The sequence below is a fragment of the Podarcis gaigeae genome (genome assembly GCF_964106915.1).
Source record: "Podarcis gaigeae genome assembly, chromosome: Z".
Lineage (NCBI taxonomy): Eukaryota > Metazoa > Chordata > Lepidosauria > Squamata > Lacertidae > Podarcis > Podarcis gaigeae.
The window spans coordinates 13886789-13909403 of record NC_139691.1 but is presented as its reverse complement, the minus strand read 5'-3'; the positions used below and the strand labels follow the sequence as shown (position 1 = coordinate 13909403).

Here is a 22615-nt window from a genome sequence, read left to right as displayed (position 1 = left end):
TATTGTTTGGGATTCATTTGAATGGAAAGCGGCATAGAAATACAATAAATCAAATCAAATCAGCATTGCCCCTTGCAGAACTCAGCTGGGAGGACTTAGCTGGCTCTGCCTGTCATTGGCTCTGGTGCTGCCTGCTGTTGGGCTCCTGACCTCCCAAACCCACCAGTCTCAACGCACACCAGTGGCTACTGGCAGGTTGACCAAAACACTGTGAGACATACAATTTCTGTCCTAGCAAAAGGACTATCGTTAGGGCTAGTGCCATTACGGAGAAATCGGCTTACAAATATTGCCAAGAATTCTGGTGGTGGCTGGTAATGAGATAGAATGTTGTGTGTTTGTGGGGTTTTTGTGTTCTTCTGAACCCTTGTCAACAAGAGCCAAGGGCAGTCAAACCAGGATAGAAGGCAGGTTGTTGTACCCTCCCCTACAACAGTTCACTTGAGCTTCATCTCCACCTCCCACGCAGTGTACATAGGCTGCAAACCTGGCCATGCCTGTTCTGAAGCACTGGATTTCATTGTGTTTATTCCCAAGTGGGGTGAGGGCTCCGGTCTTGCACCCCATATTTGCTCCGTGGAGCTCAAGGTGACAGCAATGACTCTCCTGTTTTAATCTCACAACAATCCTGCAAGGTAGTACTGAAGGTTATTCCCCGGGTCCTCAATCTAACAGTCCAGGCATGTCCAACAGGTAGATTGTAATCTACCGGTAGATCACTGGATGTTTGTGGTAGATCACTGGTAGATCATTGGCTCCCCACAAAGAAGCTGAACAACCGTGGCTCCCCTTAAAAAACCTCAACATTTAACCTCCTCCATGAAAAAACTCAACAACTTTGACCTGAAACCCCCCCCCCCAAAAGGGGGTAGATCACTGCCAGTTTTTAACTCTGTGAGTAGATTGCAGTCTCTTGGGAGTTGGCCACCCCTGTAATAGTCAAATTTTACCAACCAGGTGCTCTCCACCTGTTTTGGACTACGACTCCTACCAGCATGGGGCTGATGGGAGCTCTAATCCCAAACAGCTAGAGGACACCATGTTGGCCACGGCTGCTCTAACCAAGACTCGAACTAAGAGGCCAGGGTGGCCTTCATCGCTCAGCCTAACACACCTCTCAGGAATATAACCACTGCATTACACCGACCCTCTGAAAAGTGATCACGTGTCTTGTTGTTCGTAACATTAGTGCTACCAAGGGACATCAAAGAAACGGAAACAGAAAGACGTCCATACATACACAGAGGTGGTAAATGTGAACGCTTTGTTGAACTGGGCAACTGTTGATGGAGTGGGCGCAGCAGCAGCAGAAGTCACGGATGCTGATATCTTCTGAGGGCCTTGCCCTGGGATTGTAAACACAGCACAGAGTTATACACACACCATAGATAGAGGGGAGGGAGAGGGGGAGAGACATTGCACTGAGAGCTTTCCCAGGACAAGTCTTTTTGAGTTACTATGTTTTATACCCCACCTTTCATCCAATTATTTTAAGATGAAGAAGGAACATTCTGCGTGCAAAGCACATGCTCTGCCACTGAGTTATGGGCTCTTCCTGGGACTTGCTGTGTTAACTCCGAAGCTGGAATGGGCCATAAGAAGCCCTCTCCCTTTCCTCAAGACAAGTAATGATAGAGGAGCTATTAACACTCTAGCCTAAGACCACAAATTCTGGGCAGAGAGCTCTAGAAAACTGGCACTGAGTGGGTGGGGGCAAAGGGAGAGATTATATGACTGAGCTCCAATAAGCAGATCAAGCAGCTTTCCATAAATGTATCAGCTTAGCAAGCCTTTGCACCACTCCAACTCCATCCCCACTAGAAATATGAACATGTATTCATGTGTGAGAGACAATACTTTAGAGAAGTTATAAAGGGGGTGAATGCATGAATGGTGTAGAGTGTGGAAGTGTTGTGAGAAGAGGGGGGGAGGGAGAAGGAGAAGGAATGAATCAATGAATGAATCAATAAACAGTATATGGGAAACAGAATGAACGAATGTTGGCGTGGTGAGAGAAAGGATGGTGTGGCTCTGCCCCAAATTTGGCTATGGTCCTGGCCCAATACCTTCTCTCCTCCTCCCCCCCCCCCCCGCATGAAGCCCTTGATGGATTACCCCACAAACAAATGTATCCCTTGCAGGGAGGAAGGTTCATAGATAAGGCTATCAGTGACACCAGTCACAAAACCTATGCTCTACCCTCTCTTGTCGGAGTCAGCATGCTTGTGAATACCAGGTTGGCCACTGTAGGGAAAGGATGCTGGATTAGATGCCCCACCCCCACCCTTTGGCCTGATCCAGCAACCTGGCTCATATGTTCCCAACCCCTAAGTTCACATAAACCGTAACCAGCCTTCAGAACTGAAAAACATGGTCTGACCATGGTTTCCAATTCTGGGTTGCTAACAGTGTTTAGCCTGAATCCCCACACACCCCACCCCAGAATCGCACCAACCCCCTTTTTCAGGGCTGTTTGCAGGTTCCTTCCTTGCATGACAAAAAAGTATTGCCAATGCCGGTAATAAAAATGATTTCAGTTTGAGTGGTTACCTAACCAAAGCAAGAATCAGTCTGGATTGCATATGCACTGGAAGGAGGGGTGATGAACAGGGAGGCTGACAGCCACTACCTCCCAAGAGGTAATAGCACTGTGTATTTTTATTTATTTATTTAACTGCATACAAAAGCTATCAAGAGACCTTGGGCAAACATCTCTCGAAATTGTCACCATAACAACAAATGTTCAAAATGCGGCAAGAGTGGGTTCTGCAAACTCTTGCATTGGCTAAGAGACTTACACTGCAAGGCTGGAAAGATGAATAGTTTATCACTCAGCGGCTCAAGGATCTCACTGCCATGAACATATGCTTACACTTACTCAATTTCGTTTAGATACCTGTTTTGGGACTGCTTATATTGATGTGTTTATACAGCAATATTTTTCTGTTAAAATTCCAAAGAAAGGGGCATGCTGAGAGCAGACCCACTGAAATTAAGGGGCATGATTAACTTGGCTCCAGTAGTTTTAGTGGGCCTACTCTTGAGTAGGACTAGTGCTGTAAACAACGAAAATATATTTTTAAAAAACAATAACCATAATTATTTTAAAAGGCAAGGAAAGTGCTGTAGGATTCAATACCCAACATTTCCAGCTTGCTCATGATTTAAATCTGTACTATTTGTTAAAATAAAAATAAAAATGTCATTTCTGATGGGGGATGAGGTCTGTTGCTTTCACGTTCCACTTGTGAACCTCACAGAAGCACCTGACTGAGCTCCACTGAAGAAAGAAGGCTGGATGAAATTGGTTCCAGAAAGACTTAAAAATAAATAAATCTTCACCCCATGGTTGCCAACATTTCAGGTTTTAAGTGCCATTACCTATTTATGCAGCCAAAAAGTCACAATCCCTGCATAGCAGACTTGAATGCCCAGAACTGTACACATGATTCCTGTTGGTGGTTGCACCACTGATTTGTATAATGACATTACAACACTGTCAGTTTCATCCCTAATCCTGTTCCTAAAGATCCTGGAACCAGCCCTTTCAATGGCTACTACACCCTGGTGGCTGATGTCTTCATTGAGCTTATGCCACTACAGCCTAAGTTCTTGCTCCTAGTCAGTAATTGCCACTTCAGATCTTGTTAGCTGGCAGTACCCAATGTTGGCCTACTCAGAGTGGACCCACTGAAAATGATGGGACATGACTGACTTGGGTACATTGATTTCAGAATGTCTACCCTGAGAAGAACTTAGCTGGATACTGTATCTACCTGGCTCAATTTCACTATTTGTTGCAATTGGGATACTTTTACTCCATGGTACATCATAATTGCCTTGAGCAAGCCAAGTCCCTCTTCTTTCCCCCTCTGTCTGCAATTTTCTGGCCCCGCAACAATACTCAGGGTAGACATTCTGAAATCAAGCTTCTACATTTCTGCTTAACTAAGTAGTCCTGCAAGTGTGTTGAAATTACGATTAGTTTTGGGGAAATGCCATTTCTGAACTGATAAGCACTCTATGTTAACACTGTTGGGACGGGACCTGCAATGAACCACTGGTGGGTGGAACACTTCCATTCCTTCTGCCGGCCAGCCAGCTCATACCCTTCCCCAGGTTACTCCATTCCATTCTACCCCCCCCCCATTTTTCCTGTTTTTCTCCTAAGGCACTCAGCATTGGCCACTGTGCATGCTCAGTCCATATTGGGCTATTTTTTGTTGGTTTTCTTGTACTTCTATAAGCTATAGAGGGCCACCCCCTCAGGTTCTTGTTTGTTGGTGGCTCTACTTTGGCTACAGTCCCATCATCTCTCAACAATCAAGTTTACTATTAGAAGCAGAGATGGTGGATCCTCTGGTGCTTTCTGCTTCTCGCTCTGGGTTGTAACCAAGCTTTACCTGTCAGAGTAGACTCACTGAAATTAATGGATCTGAATTAGTCACATCCATTAACTACAACGTGTCTACTATGAGTAGGACTAGCACTGGTTTCCTACTCTTTGGATCCCCCTCCCTTTAAATATTAAGGCAGGTGCCATCTCCAGTGTCTTTTGGAACCTACTGAAGATCGTCTTCTTCCCACAAGCCTTCTGCGTACAGATCTTTCCCAGTTTGCATCTGCTTAAGAATTGTGTTTAGACAGTTTATCTTGTGTTTTTGATGCTCTGGGTGCCTTTAGGAGAAGGGTAAGGATATCAATTTGAACAACAACAGCAGCAGCATAAACTGACCTGTGCTCTTTTTGCCAGCTGATGGCTGGCCAGTAGATGCCATGGTGACACTTGCCACGGAAGAAGAGTTGGGTGGAGACTGCATCTTAAGTGAGCTTGGTGAAGGTCCCTAAAACAAAAACAAAACAAAACACAATAGTAGTTAGGCCAAGAAGCATGCAAGGAAGGATAAGGGCTTGAGAGATGGTGCACTCTAGGACAAGACATAACTACAGGCAGCGACCATTTTGTGCATATCTGATTGACGCGCGACCACCGACACCCCCTGGAAGGGACAGGGTGGAACAGGGTTGGGGAAGAATGGGCTGACACACACAGTGACCTGGAACACCCCCCACACAAACGGGGAGTTGCCTGTTTGCAGTCCCCGTGAAAAAGAGGAGGCACCATGCAAGGGCAGAAGAAACATGTCCTTAGCAGGCACACAGAGAATCTGCCCCAAGGCAAAGTTAGGAAATCCTACGCGTGTTCAGCTTGGCACATCTGCTGCTTGGCCTTACCCACTTCAGAGTACAAGCAGGTAAATATGCTTGAATGCAAAACAACCACCAACAACTAAACCTTATTGCACATAGAAAGCTTGTGTGTCAGGGAGAAGGCAGTAAGTAACAGCCCTTTCAGAATGCAAAGGTTGGAAGGCTTAATGTGCCATGTTCTTGGGGCACCATCAGCCATCCTGCTCAGAGGTGGATCAAGGAATAAGAGGCAGCACCCTGGTGAGGCAGTGTGCCCTCCAACCACTCCTGGACCATCCAGACCAGAAGGTGTTGTCTTGGCTGACTCCCTCAGCTAAAAGGAGTTAGCAGCCAGTCCTCATAACAGACTTGTTTTTACATCATTTTAATTCTATTGTAGCTTCATTACATTTTAACTATTATCTTACATGTTTTTAGCAATCTGTGTTTAATCCATGTTTGTTTTAACCTATGTGAGCCAGCTTGAGTCCCAGTTCTGGGGACAAGATGGGATAGAGGAGGAGGAGGGGGAGGGGGAGGAGGAGGAGGAGGAGGAGGAGGAGGAGGAGGAGGAGAAGAAGAAGAAGAAGAAGAAGAAGAAGAAGAAGAAGAAGAAGAAGAAGAAGAAAAGCAGCAGCAGCAGCAGCAGCAGCAGCTTGAAAGAGGTAGTGGGCTCCACTGCAGTTCAATCTCCCAAAATGCTACCTGCATTGTTCCCTGAATTGGTGCAATGTCCTCTGAAGTGCACCTGAAATGGTATCATGTTACCATTTATTAGGCCTCAGCAAGAAGCTATCATGCCCTAAAGCTGTGCCAATATCACCTTTGTAATTGGTAAACCAAAGTTTAGGAATCCCCTCCAGACAATGCTGAGTGAGAACTCCCATCATTCCTGGCCATTGGCCATGCGAGCTGCAGGGGCTGATGGGAGCCACAGTTCACCAACATTAGGAAGTCCATAAGCATATTGTTTGTGGCTGTAGGTCTTGAAATCATGAAACTTGAATCACTAGTCTTCAGCAGACTGCAAAGTCCAGGTGTCTTGGTCCCCCTCCCTAACTTGTAATCGTGTCTACTCTGGGCCTGGAAAAACATGGGGTTGGTCGAGGAACCTAAGCTGCTGTCTGTTACCTCTTGAGACAAACCTTGGACATAGTGGTGTGTGTGTGGTATTTGTGTTCTCTGTCATGTGTGGGACTTCTCTGAGTAAATAATTTTTTTTGCAGCCTGAGTCAAGGAATTTGAGAGCTTGTGTTTGCTAGAATTTGGGATACATGCATACCTAGGTTGTGCCAAAAGACACCCGTATATATTTCACCACAAGCTTTTCACAGAAAACGGATGATAGGCAAAGTGAACATGGACCACCAGCACCAAACTGTATGGGAAACACCCTTACTAGAAAAGCTAACCAACAAACCGAAAATAACACGGGGACAAATAAAAAGACGATGCCTTCACCCTGGTGTGGCTCCCCTTTATTACACACACAGCCCAAGAAGACAACAACAAGAATGCACTGATAGCATAAGAATCAATATGGCTAACTTGACCCAACAACGCCTCCCTTTCATACAGATGCCAGCAAAACTCACTGCAGCCAACTGGAGGAAACCAACCATGCCCTAGGCCCCACAACCTCTCTCAATTCCAATGAAAACTAGTAAGTGAATAAAAAGACACAAGTGACACGAACACAGAAATCTTGCACATACACTATGTAAAAGAATGAAAGTCTACCACCCCGTACTCTTTCCCCAACTCATATCAGATATGATGGATCTGTAGAAAGGAATTTAAGATCTGAAGATTGAGAAAATGTATGTACGTAACCAAGTAATTTTTTTAAATAAAGACACTTTGAAAAGTGGGAACATATGTGAACTAAGGGGCTTTAAAATTACATTGTGTTACAATCTTAAAGAGAATTTTTATAAAATAATATTTGGTATTTAACTCCTGAGAAACTATTCAGAATTCATAAAGATGTTTCAAACGTTTGCTGGAAATGCCAAGAACATGAAGGGACATTTTTATCATGCCAGTGGACATGTAAAAAAGCTAAAAAATATTGGCTGCACAAACATATATACATACATACATGCATAGATACAGCAGATTTTAAAAGGCTAATATTCAATTTAAGCCAGAACTTTTCCTCTTAGAGCTAATGGATACACAATTAGAACAAGATTGTGGAAGATTACTCCAATATATGATTACAGCAGCAAGTGTGCTTTACGAATAAAGATGGGGAGATACAGCATTGCCCACTATAGTAGAATGGCTGATAAAATTATTGGATCTGGCTGAGATAGCAAAGTTAACATGCTTAATTAGAGAGAGAGAAATGTTTTTGACATTTGTCAGAAATTTGCATGATAAGAAAATCAGGATAGCCATATATCTGGATTTTCCTGGACATTACCAGAATTTCAAAGGTGGAATTGATGTCTGGGGGGGAGGTGGAAGATTTCTGAAATGTGTTTTGTAGTTTGTCGGGGGTGGGGTGGGGAAGAGACGCTCAACAATTTTGGGGGTTTCCTTTTTTTTAAAAAAAAAAGCAACACAACTTTCGGGGTGTCCTTGTTTTTACTTTCTGAAATATGGCAACCTTAAGGAAACTGAACTTGTAATATCAGGATTTGAAGATAGAAACAGTGGTTTACTGAACACAGAATGGTTGGATTTTAACAAATGAATATCATATGAAGCTGCAGGACAAAGAACTGGAAGTTATTTTACTCTTTTCTACATTTCTTTAGTTTTTTTCTCTCTTTCCCTTTTCTCTTACTTTCTCTCTAAGTCTGTCCTCTTCTCTTTTCTTCTTTCTAACTGTTCTTTTTTAGACTAAGTAGCTGTTTTAGTATATTAAAGAAAGATACTTTGCAATTGGTATGTATTTTTGTTTATCTATGAATGCCAATACATAACTTTAAAAAGAAAGAAAGAAAGAAGCTTTCTGGAAAATGATTTATAATGAGTTTTAAAAAATGATGAAGATAACTTTTGTGAAAAAAAACAGCAGCTTTTATTTTAGGTATAACTGATGGAGAAGTACCCAGGGGACAGGGGAAAAAAGTTTATGTATGCTACCCCAACTGCTCAAATGATTTATGCCCGCAGATGGAAGAAGAAACAGTTCCTATAAAAGAAGATTGGCAATTAAAATTAATGGAGTATGCAGAAATAGTGAAACTCACCAGAAGAATAAGAAATCAAGAAGAAAGACTTTTAAAAATAGAGTGGGGAAATTTTATTATTTGAAGATATACTGTAAAAAATCAAAACATTAGTGGGACTGATATAAACACATGCAGTAAGAGATAATTAAGTGGAAGATAAGGGAAAATGAATATAATTGAATTGGATATGCAGTAATAAAAAGATATAGAATAAGTAACCACAGAAAGGAGGGGGGGGAAGTCAAGGGGAAGGTAAATTACCGTAGATTTGTAAATACTTTGTTTTTCTTGTTAAAAATATATGTAAAAGGTGAAAATGAAAAATTAAAATTAAAGAAAGCTTGAGTTTGTGCAGTCTGTAAGAGACTGAGCATTAAAAACCCTTGCTCATGGGGCTTACGAAAGGCAGTTGAAACAATGGGAGAAAATTGGCATATCTCCCCAAAATTATGCCACTATTCAGTCCCATTTCCCAAACTGGATTGTGACATATGGATTGCTTTTAAGAGCTTGGAAACAGAATTAATCTGATCATGGTTATAATACACAATAAATTTAAATAAGCTCTGAGGCTTGAGTTTTCTTACTTACGTTATCCTGAAGTTTTCCTGTGCCTTTCAGTTTGAAGAAAAAAGGAGGGTTAGCAATTTGCCTCCCTTCTTCTATACCCAACTCCTCCCTGACTGCTTTATGCTATCTTGCAGCTTCTGACTTGCACTGTGCTGGGAAGCAAGCGATTGGCAGGGAGATGTCCTCTTCCTTCGTCATAGTTTTAAACAACTTTGGCAACAAGTAGCTTACTTTCATTTTGTATTATTAACCTTTGCCTTTTGCTTTGTATTTTCTTTCTTATTTTATTACTTTTTAACTGTTACGACCTGCTGCTCTCGCTTATACCTTTAAAAATTGTATTATTATTATTATTATTATTATTATTATTATTATTATTATTACCCCAGCCATCTGGCTGGGTTTCCCCATTCACAATTATAAGGTGGCAATTCTAAGCAGCAGCATTAAGGATAAGTTGTGTATTTGGCAACCTGCCTGTGTTTTAACTCTTTTAAATTGAAAAACCTTACATTCTGCCCTTCAAAACTCTGCAGGTAGGCTAGTCTTGATTATAAGAATAGTTCAGCTTTAGCAACTGCACAGCCATCAGGACAGAAGAGCCAGAAGTTGTTTTGTTTTTTTTGTGTGAAAAAATAATAATAATAAATAATAATAATAATAATAATAATAATACGCCGCCCATCTGGCTGGGTTTCCCCAGCCACTCTGGGTGGCTTCCAGAAAACAGTGAGGGAACCGCCAGAAAGCCCTCGGAGCTGGACCTCAGTGTCCGGGCATAAAGATGGAGGTGGAGACGCTCCTTCAGGTTTACTGGACCAAGGCCGTTTAGGGCTTTAAAGGTCAGCACCAACACTTTGAATTGTGCTCGGAAACGTATTGGGAGCCAATGTAGGTCTTTCAAGACCGGTGTTATATGGTCTTGGCGGCTGCTCCCTGTCACCAGTCTAGCTGCCGCATTCTGGATTAGTTGTAGTTTCCGGGTCACCTTCTAAGGTAGCCCCACATAGAGCGCATTGCAGTAGTCCAAGCGAGAGATAACTAGAGCATGCACCACTCTGGCAAGACAGCCTGCAGGCAGGAAAGGGTTTTACACACACAAAAAGGAGGGAGAAATGAACAGCAACAGCACCTGTGGCTGCTAAAAACTGGATTAGGTTCTCCTTGTTTTAAAGCTAATACAGAGGCAACCACTAACATATTTGTAAGAAAAATTAGGTCAATAACTTTGTCAAAAAGGGACAGGGTGCACAGTCTAGAAAACTTCCTGTGGCGGAAGAGGCTATGCCACTACAAAGAGTGAAGACTAGCTTGCTGCTAATGGGCCTATTCTTGCCCTGCTAACTAGTGAGGCTTGTGGAATGAATGGGACTCTTTTGAAAGCCCCTGATGAACTCTGCTTTTAGTCTCCTGCTATTTCTTCAAATTACAGGTTTCTGAAAAGTGGGATAATAATGAGGGCACAGAGATTTCTCTATTCAAAAGGGGGTTAGGAACCCTCCTAGAAGCACTGAAGGATCTTTATCATTGGAACCTGGAGACTGGATCTATGTTCCCTCGCACCCTGAAACTGGACTGTTGCAAGTGTCCCTCACTTCCCATGCTGCTGCCAAGCACCACAAGCCACAGCCTGGTGTAAAAAGTTGCGTCCTCCTAATGGCCTCAAGACAACTACGACTTGATCTTGGAGGCCAGGGACATAGATCCTTCAAACTCGATTCCCCGGTGGAAAAGAAGAGGAGCAGGAGCTTAACAACACCTATCTGAACACCATAGATGTGTGTTATGATCAACTTGTGTGGGTCATACCATTCCTACCACCTGAGGAGAAGGGGCAAGCCCATTCCTTGCATGCCTTCTTTTCTCCTTTGGATGCCCAATCACATGGATTGATCCAGAGAACAAAGACTGTCATCCTTCAGACAATTTTTTGGGCCTGAAAAGAGCAATCCTTGGTTCTCATTCTGTTTTGCGTGTTTCTTCTCAATTGGTTAGAGCATGGTGCTGATAATGCCAAGACTGCAAGTTCAATCCCCATATGGGGAAGCTGCATATTCTTGCATAGCTGTGTATTCCTGTGCTGCAAGGGGTTGGACTAGATGATCCTCAATGTCCCTTCCAACTCTGCAATTCTATGATTTTCTGATTCTTCCTCACAGGGATACATGCCTTCAGAAAACCTTTGGGACTGAAATACAATGGTACCTCGGGTTAAGTACTTAATTCGTTCCGGAGGTCCGTTCTTAACCTGAAACTGTTTTTAACCTGAAGCACCACTTTAGCTAATGGGGCCTCCCGCTGCCGCAGCACAATTTCTGTTCTTATCCTGAAGCAAAGTTCTTAACCTGAAGCACTATTTCTGGGTTAGCGGAGTGTGTAACCTGAAGCGTATGTAACCCAAGGTACCACTGTATCTGATTCATGGACTCTATTCCATAGCTCCCCCTTGAATTGCTTATAGTTCTACTGTAATATTTTGAGTACAACATCCTAGGCTTACTTGTCATACTGTTATTATTGCTTGTTCTGTGTGTGATCTCTAGAGCTACAAAGGGCATCAGCAGGATGTAACTGAGATTGTAACGTTAGAAAGTAAATAGGGTATTGTAGAGAAGGTGTTAAAGAATTACTTTCAGGCTGCATTAAGCATGTGTCATGAACATAAGTTGAAAGAAAAATGAAGCAGAAAGCCAAAAAAGAAAGTGAAACAAATGGTTGGAAGTTTAAAGGAGAATTATGAATTCCAAAGCAAAGGTAAGGGGGCCTTTTTTCTGAACAAAGGGAGGGATTGTTGGATAATTACAGTGGAACCTCGTGTTATGGACGGGATCCATTCTGGAGGCCTGTCCGTAACATGGAACTGACGCAAGCCGAAGTGCCACATCTGCAGAAGGTGCGATTTAGTGCTTTTGCACATGCGTGAGTGGCAAAGCCCAGACGTAACCCATTCCAGTACTTCCAGGTTGCCGCAGGATGCAACACGAAAACACGTAACCTGAAGCGGATGCAACATGAAGTATGACTGTATAGAATGGAAATGTGCATAAGAAGGGCTGAGCCCAGAGTATTGGACTTGAGCCCTAATATTTCCCTAATAATATACTATTAGTCACCTGCACAGGCCTGGTGGAATAGAATAGTTAGCAGCAGGCATTTAAAAGTTGGCACAGAAGATGTCCACTGAATCTCCAGTGGTAGAGTGTTCCACAGAACTGGGCCGATGACACTAAACGCTTGGTTTCTTGTTGTCATCAAACAAGCCTCACCAGCTTGGAGTATGACCAGACACACTCCTGCAGATGATTCTCAGTGATCAAGCTGGGATATAAAGGATTATTAGGCAGCATCTTGGATCTATGCAGTTCAGGGCTTTGTAACTGAATACATGGACCTTGAACTTGGCTTGGTAGTAGAGGGACAGCTAGTGCTAATGTTTCAACAGTGGTGTCATATGGGACAGGACATAAGAAGCTAAACTTATGTACAAGTCAGACGTTTAGGTCCATTTGGCTCAGTATTGCCTACACTGACTTGTAGTGGCTCTCCAGGGGTTTCAGGCTAGGGACTCTCTCCCAGCCTTAACTGGAGATGCCAGGGATTGAATTTGAGGTTTACTGCATGCAAAGTAAGTGCTCAAGTACTGAGCTACACCCCTTAGCAAAAACTCTGGTCTCTACGAAAGGAAAGGTCTATAAAGAAAGAGAAGTTTCAAGGGACGGGCGATACCTGGCTCACTTGATTGGTAGCTACAGTTGCCAGAACTTGGTGGACAGCTTGTGCAGCCGACTGAGGAACCGATGACCTGGAAAAGGAAAAGGAAAAGATTTCAGAGGCCAAACAAACCACCAAAGAATTCAACAAACAAAACACAGGAACAAAGGAGGCTGCCATTGAATGAGCCAGATTGTTGGGGTGCATATAGCTCAGTATTTCCTACAGTGAGGGGGGAAAGTATTTGATCCCCTGCTAAATTTGCCTGTTTGCCCTCTGATGAAGAAATGACCAGCCCATAATTGTCATGGTAGGTTTAATGTAGCTGTGAGAGACAAAATAACAACAGGAAAACCCCCAGAAACCCAGAAGACAGAGATTGATGTGCATTATAATGAGTGAAGTAAGTATTTGATCCCTTTGCAAAAGATGACTTAGTACTTGGTGGCAAAACCCTTGCTGGCAATTACAGAGGTCAGACGTTTCTTGTAGGTGGCCACCAGGTTTGCACACATCTCAGGAGGTATTTTGTCCCACTCCTCTTTGCAGATCCACCAAAGTAGCCACCAAAGTAGTCAGAGGGCAAACGGGCAAATTTAGCAGGGGTCAAATACTTCCCCCCCTCACTGTACACTGAATGGCAGAGGCTCTCTCCCAGCCCTTCCTGGAGATGATGAGGATTAACTCTGTGTGAGAGCATAAATGCTAAGCTGCCAAAAGAAAATGCAAGATTCTCAAAGGGCGTGTTGCCTGCTGCACCCCTTCATGAGTTACTGTTGTGCCGATTACATTCTACCAAGATTGCATAATTCTCCTCCATCTTTGCATAGGACAAGATTGGGTCCATAACATCATTCAAGACGCAGTAGAGTCACCCTTCAAGTCAGTGGCAGCTTGGAGTATGTTTGCATGGGTCTCTGCTCCATCAGTTCGGATGGGTTATGCCTAGTGCAGAGACTCAATCAAACGCACCAGAGATAGGAATCCCCTACCTTTTTACTACTTTCATATTTACTCCATTTTTATCCCATCCTTCCTCCAAGGGCTGCAGTCCCTTCTGGAGGCAACGTGCCAATAGGAGGTGGGGCAAGAGGCAAAAGTATGAGAAGCAATCATTGTAATTTTTTTACTTTCGTACAGTAGGCTAGTTTCTACAAACACACTGATCCACCCCTCTCTATCCTCCATCCAAACAAGCAAGCTAGAGGCTTTATAAGAGTTCACGGGCACAGCCCAGCAAGGCAAACACACTCAAGATGCACCCCCACCCCTACACTGCTTGGGGGCTTCTTCTTGGTTCCTGTTGATAGCAGAAGACCTGTGGTCTGATCCAAGAGAATTTTTTTTGTGAGGGTGTTTGCAGAAGGCTTGCTTGCAGCAACAGCCAGGTGTGGGTAGGGGATGCACAGAGAAAGTGTTGCGTTCCCCTTTGGTGTGAGTGTGTGTATACACACAAACACACTCCTCCATTTACATAGACTGGGTTCTTTTATTTTTTGTCACACTGACAATAACATGAATCAATCCCTGGCATCTCCACCCTGGTTAGCCACTGCCAGTCAGTGAAGACAGTACTGAAATAGATGGGTCAATGGTCAAACTTCGTTACAAGGCAGTTACAGCTCTCTGTGTACCTATTTGGGAAGTGGCTGCAGCTTGATGGTAGAGCATGAGGAAATTTTGTCCATGGTATGATTATTTTCCACCTAGACATTTTGATACGTTGGCACACTATTTGCAAAATTTAACAATTCCAAAACACAGGTGCACTTTCACTTACGCAAGATTAAATATACTGTCTTCAGCTTTACTTGAGGTTCGATTTCATTGGAAAAAAGCTTATGCCAAATGTGGAGATGGCAGTATTGAATCAGTAGCTCATGTGCTTCTACCTTGCACCCTTTATAAATATTTGAGGAGTGAAGTTATTACCCCTCTACTATTGTCCATACCAGGTCACTTAACCATTGCTACTGTGACTTTTCTTCTAGCAGATCAAGATAACCAGGTGACAGCAAAAACTGCAATTTTTTTATCAGGCAAAATTAGAATAAGATCTGTTATTTGATTGTTGATGTAAACCTCCAGAATGTATTTTATATAGTTAAGTTTTTACCTCTATGTTGGGTACATTGTATATTAATTTATTTTATTGCTATTTCTAGTGCCCCATGCAAATAAAGATTCTTCTTCTTGATGGTAGAGGGTGCGCTTTAAATGCAGACAGTGCCAGGTTCAATCCCTAATATATCTAAGTAGGACTGGGAAAAGACTCCATGCCTTAAATCCTGCAGAGCTGCTGCTGGTCAGTGTAGACAGTACTGAGCTGAATGGAATCAATGGTCTGACCTAGTATAAAGCATCTTTCTATGTCCTGACCAGTTCTCTCTCTCTCTCTCTCTCTCTCTCTCTCTCTCTCTCTCTCTCTCTCTCTCTCTGTTCCTAGGGTAATCATGTTCCTAATTAATATTTAACCCTTGAACCAGCCATGTGCTGGGATTATGAGACGTAACCATCACCATCAGTGGCATCAGATAAAGCATGTGCAAAATCCCAGCAGGATATATATAAAAGACAGGATGGCAAGCACAATATGACAGAGCAGATGTTTTTCACAGTAGCAGAGGGAATAAACAGAGCAGACGGATGGCCAAAAAAGCAGGCAGATCTGATGCTAGTTTGCAAGGAGGTTAATTTTTCACATTGTAAAAATAAAAAAAGGAAAGGAAAGGAAAGGAAAAAAAGGTGGGGGGAAAGGCAGACAATGGAAGGAGTTCGTGAATGACAAACAAAAAGAAGGGGACATAAACCAAAATGTGGCCAATTCACCTTTCAGGATGGAATACCAATCAATTGCCAACTTACATAAAGGAAGGACAGGTGATGTCTTTTACACCTTAAAAAGGGGGCAATTTGCAAAGAAGAAGCAGCAGCTGAGAGGGGGGAAAGCTATGGCTCAGTGGCAGAGAATCTGCTTTTCATGCAGAATGTCCCAGACAACTCTAGTCAGGCCTGTGAGAAACCCCTGTCTGAAATCCTGGATAACTGCTGCCAGTAAATGGAGACAATATTGAGCTACATGGACCCATTTAACCTGGTATAAGGCACTTTGTTCCCAAGTTAGCAAGTGTATAGACAACTACGAATATTTGACCATCTGGCTGGGGATTTGTTTGGAGATGCTCTGAAGCGATAAACACGCACCAGGTGCTATCGTGCTTAATTGGGACTGGCAAGGTGGGGTGGTGGGGTGAAGGAGGTGGACATAAAAATCAGAAACTTGTATCCTCCATGTGACTTCAGGAAGGTTGAATGTACAGGCAACTCCCAATTTATGCGGGGGTCACGTCCCAGAGCCTCGTGTGCATAAGTGAAAATTGCTTTAAGTAGGGAGCAACCTCTGAACTCCCATTAAATGCTCTCTCTGCCACTCTCTCTCCAATCCAGAGAAAAATACTGTACCAAATATACAACTTCAACTGGAATTGAAACTCTAGAGCTTCAACTGGAATTGAAACTCTAAAGCAGTAGTGGTGGCTGTGCTAGCACACATCAGCTGTTAGGCGGGTCATGCACATTGTATATGGGCCATGTGCAAGTCAATCACATGCATGTGGGGGATGCCTGTATTTGCATTCCGGTTCACTAAATCAACACGCAATTTAATTCTGGAAGGCCAGGGACTAGAAACTTTAAAATAAGACGAAAGCCAAGACCATGGAATACAGAGAGCTTCTTCTTTCTCAATGGCCCCTTTGCTCCTTTAAAAACAAGCCAACCAGCTTCAGGAGCCCAAGCAGAGGCTCACCACAGCCTTTCTGAAACAATTACACTGCCCTACTGACAGCTGAACCTTCCTGCAAGCATGGCTTAAACAAAAACAAGACATTTGAAAGGTGAGCAGGAAATTAAAAGGGTTTACCTACCCTATTATTGCAGAAACAGCTGGAGGAGAAGTATTACTCTTGAGTTCTCGCACATTCACCACCTGAGGGACATTCTTCAAAGTTGATTCAGTTAAGGAAGCACTCGCAGCTTTAAACATAATGATAATAAAGAGACATGCTAATGGTTAAAATAACCTGACTATGATTAACCAGACAACGTTAAGAGGCTGCCTATTCAGAGAAAGAGCACCCGCTTTGCATGCAGAAGGCCCCCTTGGCATCTCCAGGTGTGTTGCGTTCATTCTTAGACTGCAAGACAGTCTTGTTTTGAGTGTATGTAAGCTGCTCTAGGAGCCTTTCTGGCCAAAGAGCAAATGTTCTAAATAAAAATAAATAAATAAAACTGGGATTCAGAGGTGCACTGCCTCCAACAGAGGATGGCAAGTAGACATCAAAGGCCACGGCTAAAAAATGCTGAAGTGCACACAATTGTAATAATCTGTCCATACGTTTGGGCCCTTCAGTGGCATCACCTCTTGAGACCCAGTATAACCTCTTTCAGAGACTGGCATCCCTGAAGTCTTCCCCGGGATGAGGATTGCAATCAGGGTCTTGAAATCATCTATTATTGTCTTCTTAGAAGATTCTTCAGTAAAATGATAATTTGGGACCACGTGATTCCCCTGTAAGCCTTGCCGAAATGTACTCTGCACAAGGGTAATGGTATCTGCCAGACTGCAATGTTCTTCTTATTAGTATATGATTGTGTGCCCGTCAGCATTTTTGTGTGAGGTTGTTATGTGCTGCTGTGCTGCATTGCTCTTTGCATATGATTTTTATATAGCAGCCATTGATAGCCTCACTCTTCATGAATTTATCTAATCCACACAAGCGGGGCAGAACATTGTTTAGGAGTGGAAGAAGGCTGTGTGCTCTCATTCCCTTCACATGCTGAGCTGGTTTGGAAGATGACCAAGCAACCAATGAGACTCCATTGAAGTATTTTCTGAACCAACCCCTCTTTTTCAGTCATGATTAAACCTCCTCTTTTGCTTTCATCAATGGGGTGAAAACCTTCTCAAGGAAAACCCGAGATAAAAAGTGAGAAGATGTGCAAAAAGGTAAATGTAAAGGACCCCTGACAGTCGTGAACGACTTGGGGTTGCAGTGCTCATCTCGCTTTACAGGCCGAGGGAGCCGGCGTTTGTCTGCAGACAGTTTTTCCGGGTCATGTGGCCAGCATGACTAAGCCGCTTCTGGTGAAACCAGAGCAGTGCACGGAAACACCGTTTACCTTCCTGCCGGAGCGGTACCTAATTATCTACTTGCACTTTTTGGGGGTGCTTTCGAACTGCTAGGTTGGCAGGAGCAGGGACCGAGCAACTGGAGCTCACCCCATCACGGGGATTTGAACCGCCGAGCTTTTGATCAGCAAGCCCGAGGGGCTTAGTGGTTTAGACCACAGAGACACCTGTGTCCCTTTGAGGAGATGTACAGAGTCTACAAAATCATTAGCAACCCCAAATCGATACCTGGTCAGAATGTGAGGTTTACCTGGGTTCTGGGTAGCCATCTGTCTCCGCAATGCTGCTTCTGCTGCTGCCTGGGGTGCTGGGAGGCCAGTGGAAGGAGCGGGGGCTCCATGCTTCACTGTCTTTGTTGCCAGCATTGTGCTGTCTGCCCCTTGGGGGATGATTCTGGGCATGGCTACTGGAATGGGGTGGGAGATTGTTAAGTTACTATGAACAGCAGAGAATCAAACATCTTGTAAACATCATGTAAGGTTCTACACTTAGGCAGGAATAACTAGCTGCCCAAATATAAGATGGGGGGCACCTAGCTTTCCAGTACTACATGTAAAAAGGATCTAGGGGTCTTAGTAGATCACAAGCTTAGCATGAGCCAACAGTGCAATGCAGCAGCAAAAAAAGCTAATGCAATTCTAGGTTGCATCAACAGAAGCATAGTGTCCAGATGAAGGGAAATAACCAGTTCCACTCTGCCTTGGTCAGACCCGACTACAGGACTGTGTCCAGTTCTTGGCCACACAGTTTAAGATGAATACTGAGAAACTGGAACATGTGCAACCAAGATGATCAAGGCTTTGGAAACCAAGCTTTAGGATGAATGGTTTAGGGAATTGGGTATTTTTAGCCTGGATAAGAGGAGACTGATGGGAGATATGATAGCCATCTTCAAGCCATCTTCTTAAAATAACTGTAAACAAGTTAAAACGCTAGCAGGATTAAGGTAAATTCAACAGTATAATGTATAATAAAGAAATATAATGGGGGGGGGGAGAGAGAATTAAACTAAATGGTTTTGTCAGACTATGCAGAAATTATGGGAAAATTAAAAGAACCATGGAAGGGGAAAGAAAGATGGGTTTTAGTTTCCTTCTCCTTTCCTCCCTTTGAAGTATCGGGCTCTGCTGTTCCCTACCACAAACTGCTCTTGAAGGACCCTTTCAAAAACAGTTTGCTAGACAGCTGGGGAGGTTGCTATTTCAGAGTCTTAAGTCCACAGCACCCATATGAAATCAGTTCTGTGGTTATCTGGTTCTGGGCCAAGGGCTTCGAGGCCCTGTGTGCATTTAAAAAAAAAAAATATTGCAACGATATGAGACCAAAACAGAAAGGAAAAGGTCCTCTGAGAACCCATACAGTAATACAGTAATCAGAATTTACACAAAAGGGTCCTATCTTTGCAACAGCTCATCACAATTTCCACTTCCATTCCCAAAGGATGTGTTAATGTGTTAACGTTATTAGTTCTGCCTCCCAAGAGGCTTTCCTCAACCATACTATCGTGTGTAGTGGCCCATTATGAATTTCCAGCACTTTGCAACAACGTTTCCTGCCATAAACAGATTTTCAATAAGGGCTTCATGGCTGCGTATGTCGAAGTTGGCCAAGTATACCTGAAGGAGCGTCTCCACCCCCATTTTTCTACCCGGACATTGAGGTCCAGCGCCGAGGGCCTTCTGGTGGTTCCCTCACTGCAAGAAGCAAGGTTACAGGGAACCAGGCAGAGGGCCTTCTCAGTGGCACCCGCCCTGTGGAATGCCCTTCCACCAGATGTCAAAGAGAACAACTACCAGACTTTTAGAAGACATCTGAAGGCAGCCTTGTTTAGGGAAGCTTTTAATGTTTGATGGACTACTGTATTTTGATATTTTGTTGGAAGCCACCCAGAGTGGCTGGGGAAACCCAGCCAGATGGGCGGGGTATAAATATATTATTATTATTATTATTATTATTATTATTATTATTATTATTATTATTATTATTTTGAACAAACTGCACAGTCTCAGATCAACCCAACCATTACAAAATACTAGTATCTTTAATCCTGCTGCTTATGCACAGAATTAGTGTAGGATGCACAAAACTTCCGTTTCATTTACGGCCTACTGACTTTCTAGGGGCTATAGAGCCACCTCTCTCACATGAATATGGCTATCCAGTCCAACCACCTTCATTGTACACCTATCTACCAAGCCACTGAAGTGTAGTGGTTAAAACAGCCAACGTCCTGGTTACCAACGTCCTGGTTACTGTGGAATGGTGTTGGACAGCGAGTGAATTGGGAGAAGCATGAGGGCACTGTGCACCCCCAAGAAAGCCCAAAGGTCCTTTTGGGTTCTGAGGAGTCCGGCAGTGCGATTGCCGAACTCTTTCCCCCACTCATTGCTCTGAAAAGAGTTGGGCGGGGGGCGAGACTGAGCCAAAAGCACCAGGCTCCAACACAGCTCCATGGCAAAAAGTATCAAAGTAGTAACTTTTCCAAAAGTTTATAGCTCTGAATTTTTTAAATAACAAACTGCATATTGAAATGGAAATCAATTTGGCAAATGTTGGGGGGTGTAAAAAAGAGGTCCACCACGGACGTGTTTGTTTAGAAAAATCTGCATGGGAACAATCTATAAGGTATATATTTTACTTTATTTTTCCTATTAGTAATTAATTTTCACCAGAAATATAAAAATATTTGAATAGAGTATATGGACTTTGTTGGCATTATTATTATTATTATTATTATTATTATTATTAACTTTGGTTTTATTATTAATTTTTATTATCATCTCCCTTTTTCTTTTTTGATCTTAGTTATTGGCAGATTTACCCCAGTATTGGCTTATTCAGATTATTAATGGATTTTCCTGACACATGCTTCTCCTGGTTGGAATAAGACATTATTATTATTATTATTATTATTATTATTATTATTATTATTATTATTATTATTATTATTATTATTATTATTTCTCTGTGAGAGGGAACATTTACATGTACTTAACTGGCAAGACCTGATTTCTGATTTCAAGCTCAATATAGAAGGTAAAGTTATAGATAATCCGAAAGATATAAGAAAACATTTTGTAAGATTTTATTCAAAACTATATTGAGCCAAGGGACGCGGGTGGCGCTATGGTCTAAACCACAGAGCGTAGGGCTTGCTGACCAGAAGGTCGGCAGATCGAATCCCCGCGACGAGGTGAGCTTCTGTTCCTCGGTCCCAGCTCCTGCCAACCTAGCGGTTCAAAAGCACGTCAAAGTGCAAGTAGATAAATAGGTACCGCTCCGGCGGGAAGGTAAACGGTGTTTCCGTGTGCTGCTCTGGTTCGCCAGAAGCGGCTTAGTCACGCTGGCCACATGACCCGGAAGCTGTACGCCGGCTCCCTCAGCCAGTAAAGCGAGATGAGCGCCGCAAACCCAGAGTTGTCCGCGACTGGACCTAACGATCAGGGGTCTCTTTACCTTATACTGAGCCGGCAAAAAGAACATAAATAATATTGAAGATGATCTTAAGCAGAATAAATGCTGAATGAAAAACTCCCAATTTACACCATGGGAGAAGTTACGGAATTGGGATTTGAAATTTACAGGAGGTCATATTTTGAAAGAAAATTATATGAAAATGATGTATTGTTCGTACTTAACTCCTAGCAAATTAGCTAAAATGTATAAAACAAGGTCAAATACATGCTGGAAATGCAAGGAAAAAGAAGGCACCTTTTACCATACATGTTGGACTTGTAAAATAGTAAAAGAATTCTGGGAGATGATATATAATAAACTGGGGGGAAACTGTTTAAAATAACTTTTTCTAAAAAACCCAAAGCTTTCCTTCTCGGAATTCTAGGTGCTAAAATACCAATGGACCAGAAAAGACTATTTATGTACGTGACCACTGCTGCCCGAGATGGGAAGAAGACAGAGTCCCTACCAGAGAAGAATGGCAGATTAAGCTGATGGACTATGCTGAACTGACAAAAATGACCAGAAGTATCAGAAATCAGGAACACCAAAAATTTAATAAGGAATGGGTAAAATATATAATTTACCTTAAAAATTGTCAAACAACGAAAACGGAAAGAGAATTCCGTCAATTCCCCTGGACTTCCTTCTTCCCCTTTGTGGGTCCTTATGTTAACTCTCCCCCCCCCCCCATGCATCTTCTTTATTAATCCAAATCTATTCTATCTGCATTACAACCATAATTCATAGTTAAACTACAAGTATTACAGTGGTACCTCAGGTTAAGAACTTAATTCGTTCTGGAGGTCCATTCTTAACCTGAAACTGTTCTTAATTTGAGGTACCACTTTAGCTACTGGGGCCTCCCACTGCCGCCACACGATTTCTGTTCTCATCCTGAAGCAAAGTTCTTAAATTAAAATTATTAGTAGGATTGGAATAATACTTGTAGTTTAATGATGAATTGTCGTTGTAATGGAGATAGAATAGATTTGGATTAATAGAGAAGATGCAAGGGGGGGAAGTTAACACAAGGACCCACAGAGGGGAAGAAAGAGGTCCAGGGGAATCGATGGAATTCTCTTTCCGTTTTGGTTGTTTGACAATTGTTTGTAAATTTTAAAATCTAAAGAAACAAAAAAACAGCCTTTACCAATCAGATGTTTGAGGTGACATCTCCCATTAATCCTTGCCAGAAAGGCTTGGAACTGCCATGCAAGGAACTGGGGACTCTCTGAGGTCAATACCCCAGGGCCAGTCAATTGCTATCAACCTAACCTTCCATACCGGGTTTTTGTGAAGATATACAGTA

The 22615-nt window shown here is 42.8% G+C and overlaps 1 protein-coding gene across 16 annotated transcripts in view; it reads right to left on the bottom strand.

The window, feature by feature from the left end:
- Positions 1-22615, bottom strand: part of NUP214 (nucleoporin 214) — an 81040-nt gene that overhangs the window by 22556 nt on the left and 35869 nt on the right. For 9 of the 16 annotated variants that reach the window (XM_083721304.1, XM_083721293.1, XM_083721305.1 and 6 more), the window contains 5 exons: positions 18098-18253; positions 16583-16691; positions 12672-12747; positions 4736-4844; positions 1241-1346 (listed from right to left, as the gene is read on the bottom strand). In XM_083721304.1, the coding sequence (XP_083577430.1) occupies positions 1241-1346; positions 4736-4844; positions 12672-12747; positions 16583-16691; positions 18098-18253 (556 nt within the window). The remainder of the gene's footprint in view (positions 1-1240; positions 1347-4735; positions 4845-12671; positions 12748-16582; positions 16692-18097; positions 18254-22615) is intronic. The other 7 variants (XM_083721301.1, XM_083721295.1, XM_083721303.1 and 4 more) reach the window with 2 other exon arrangements.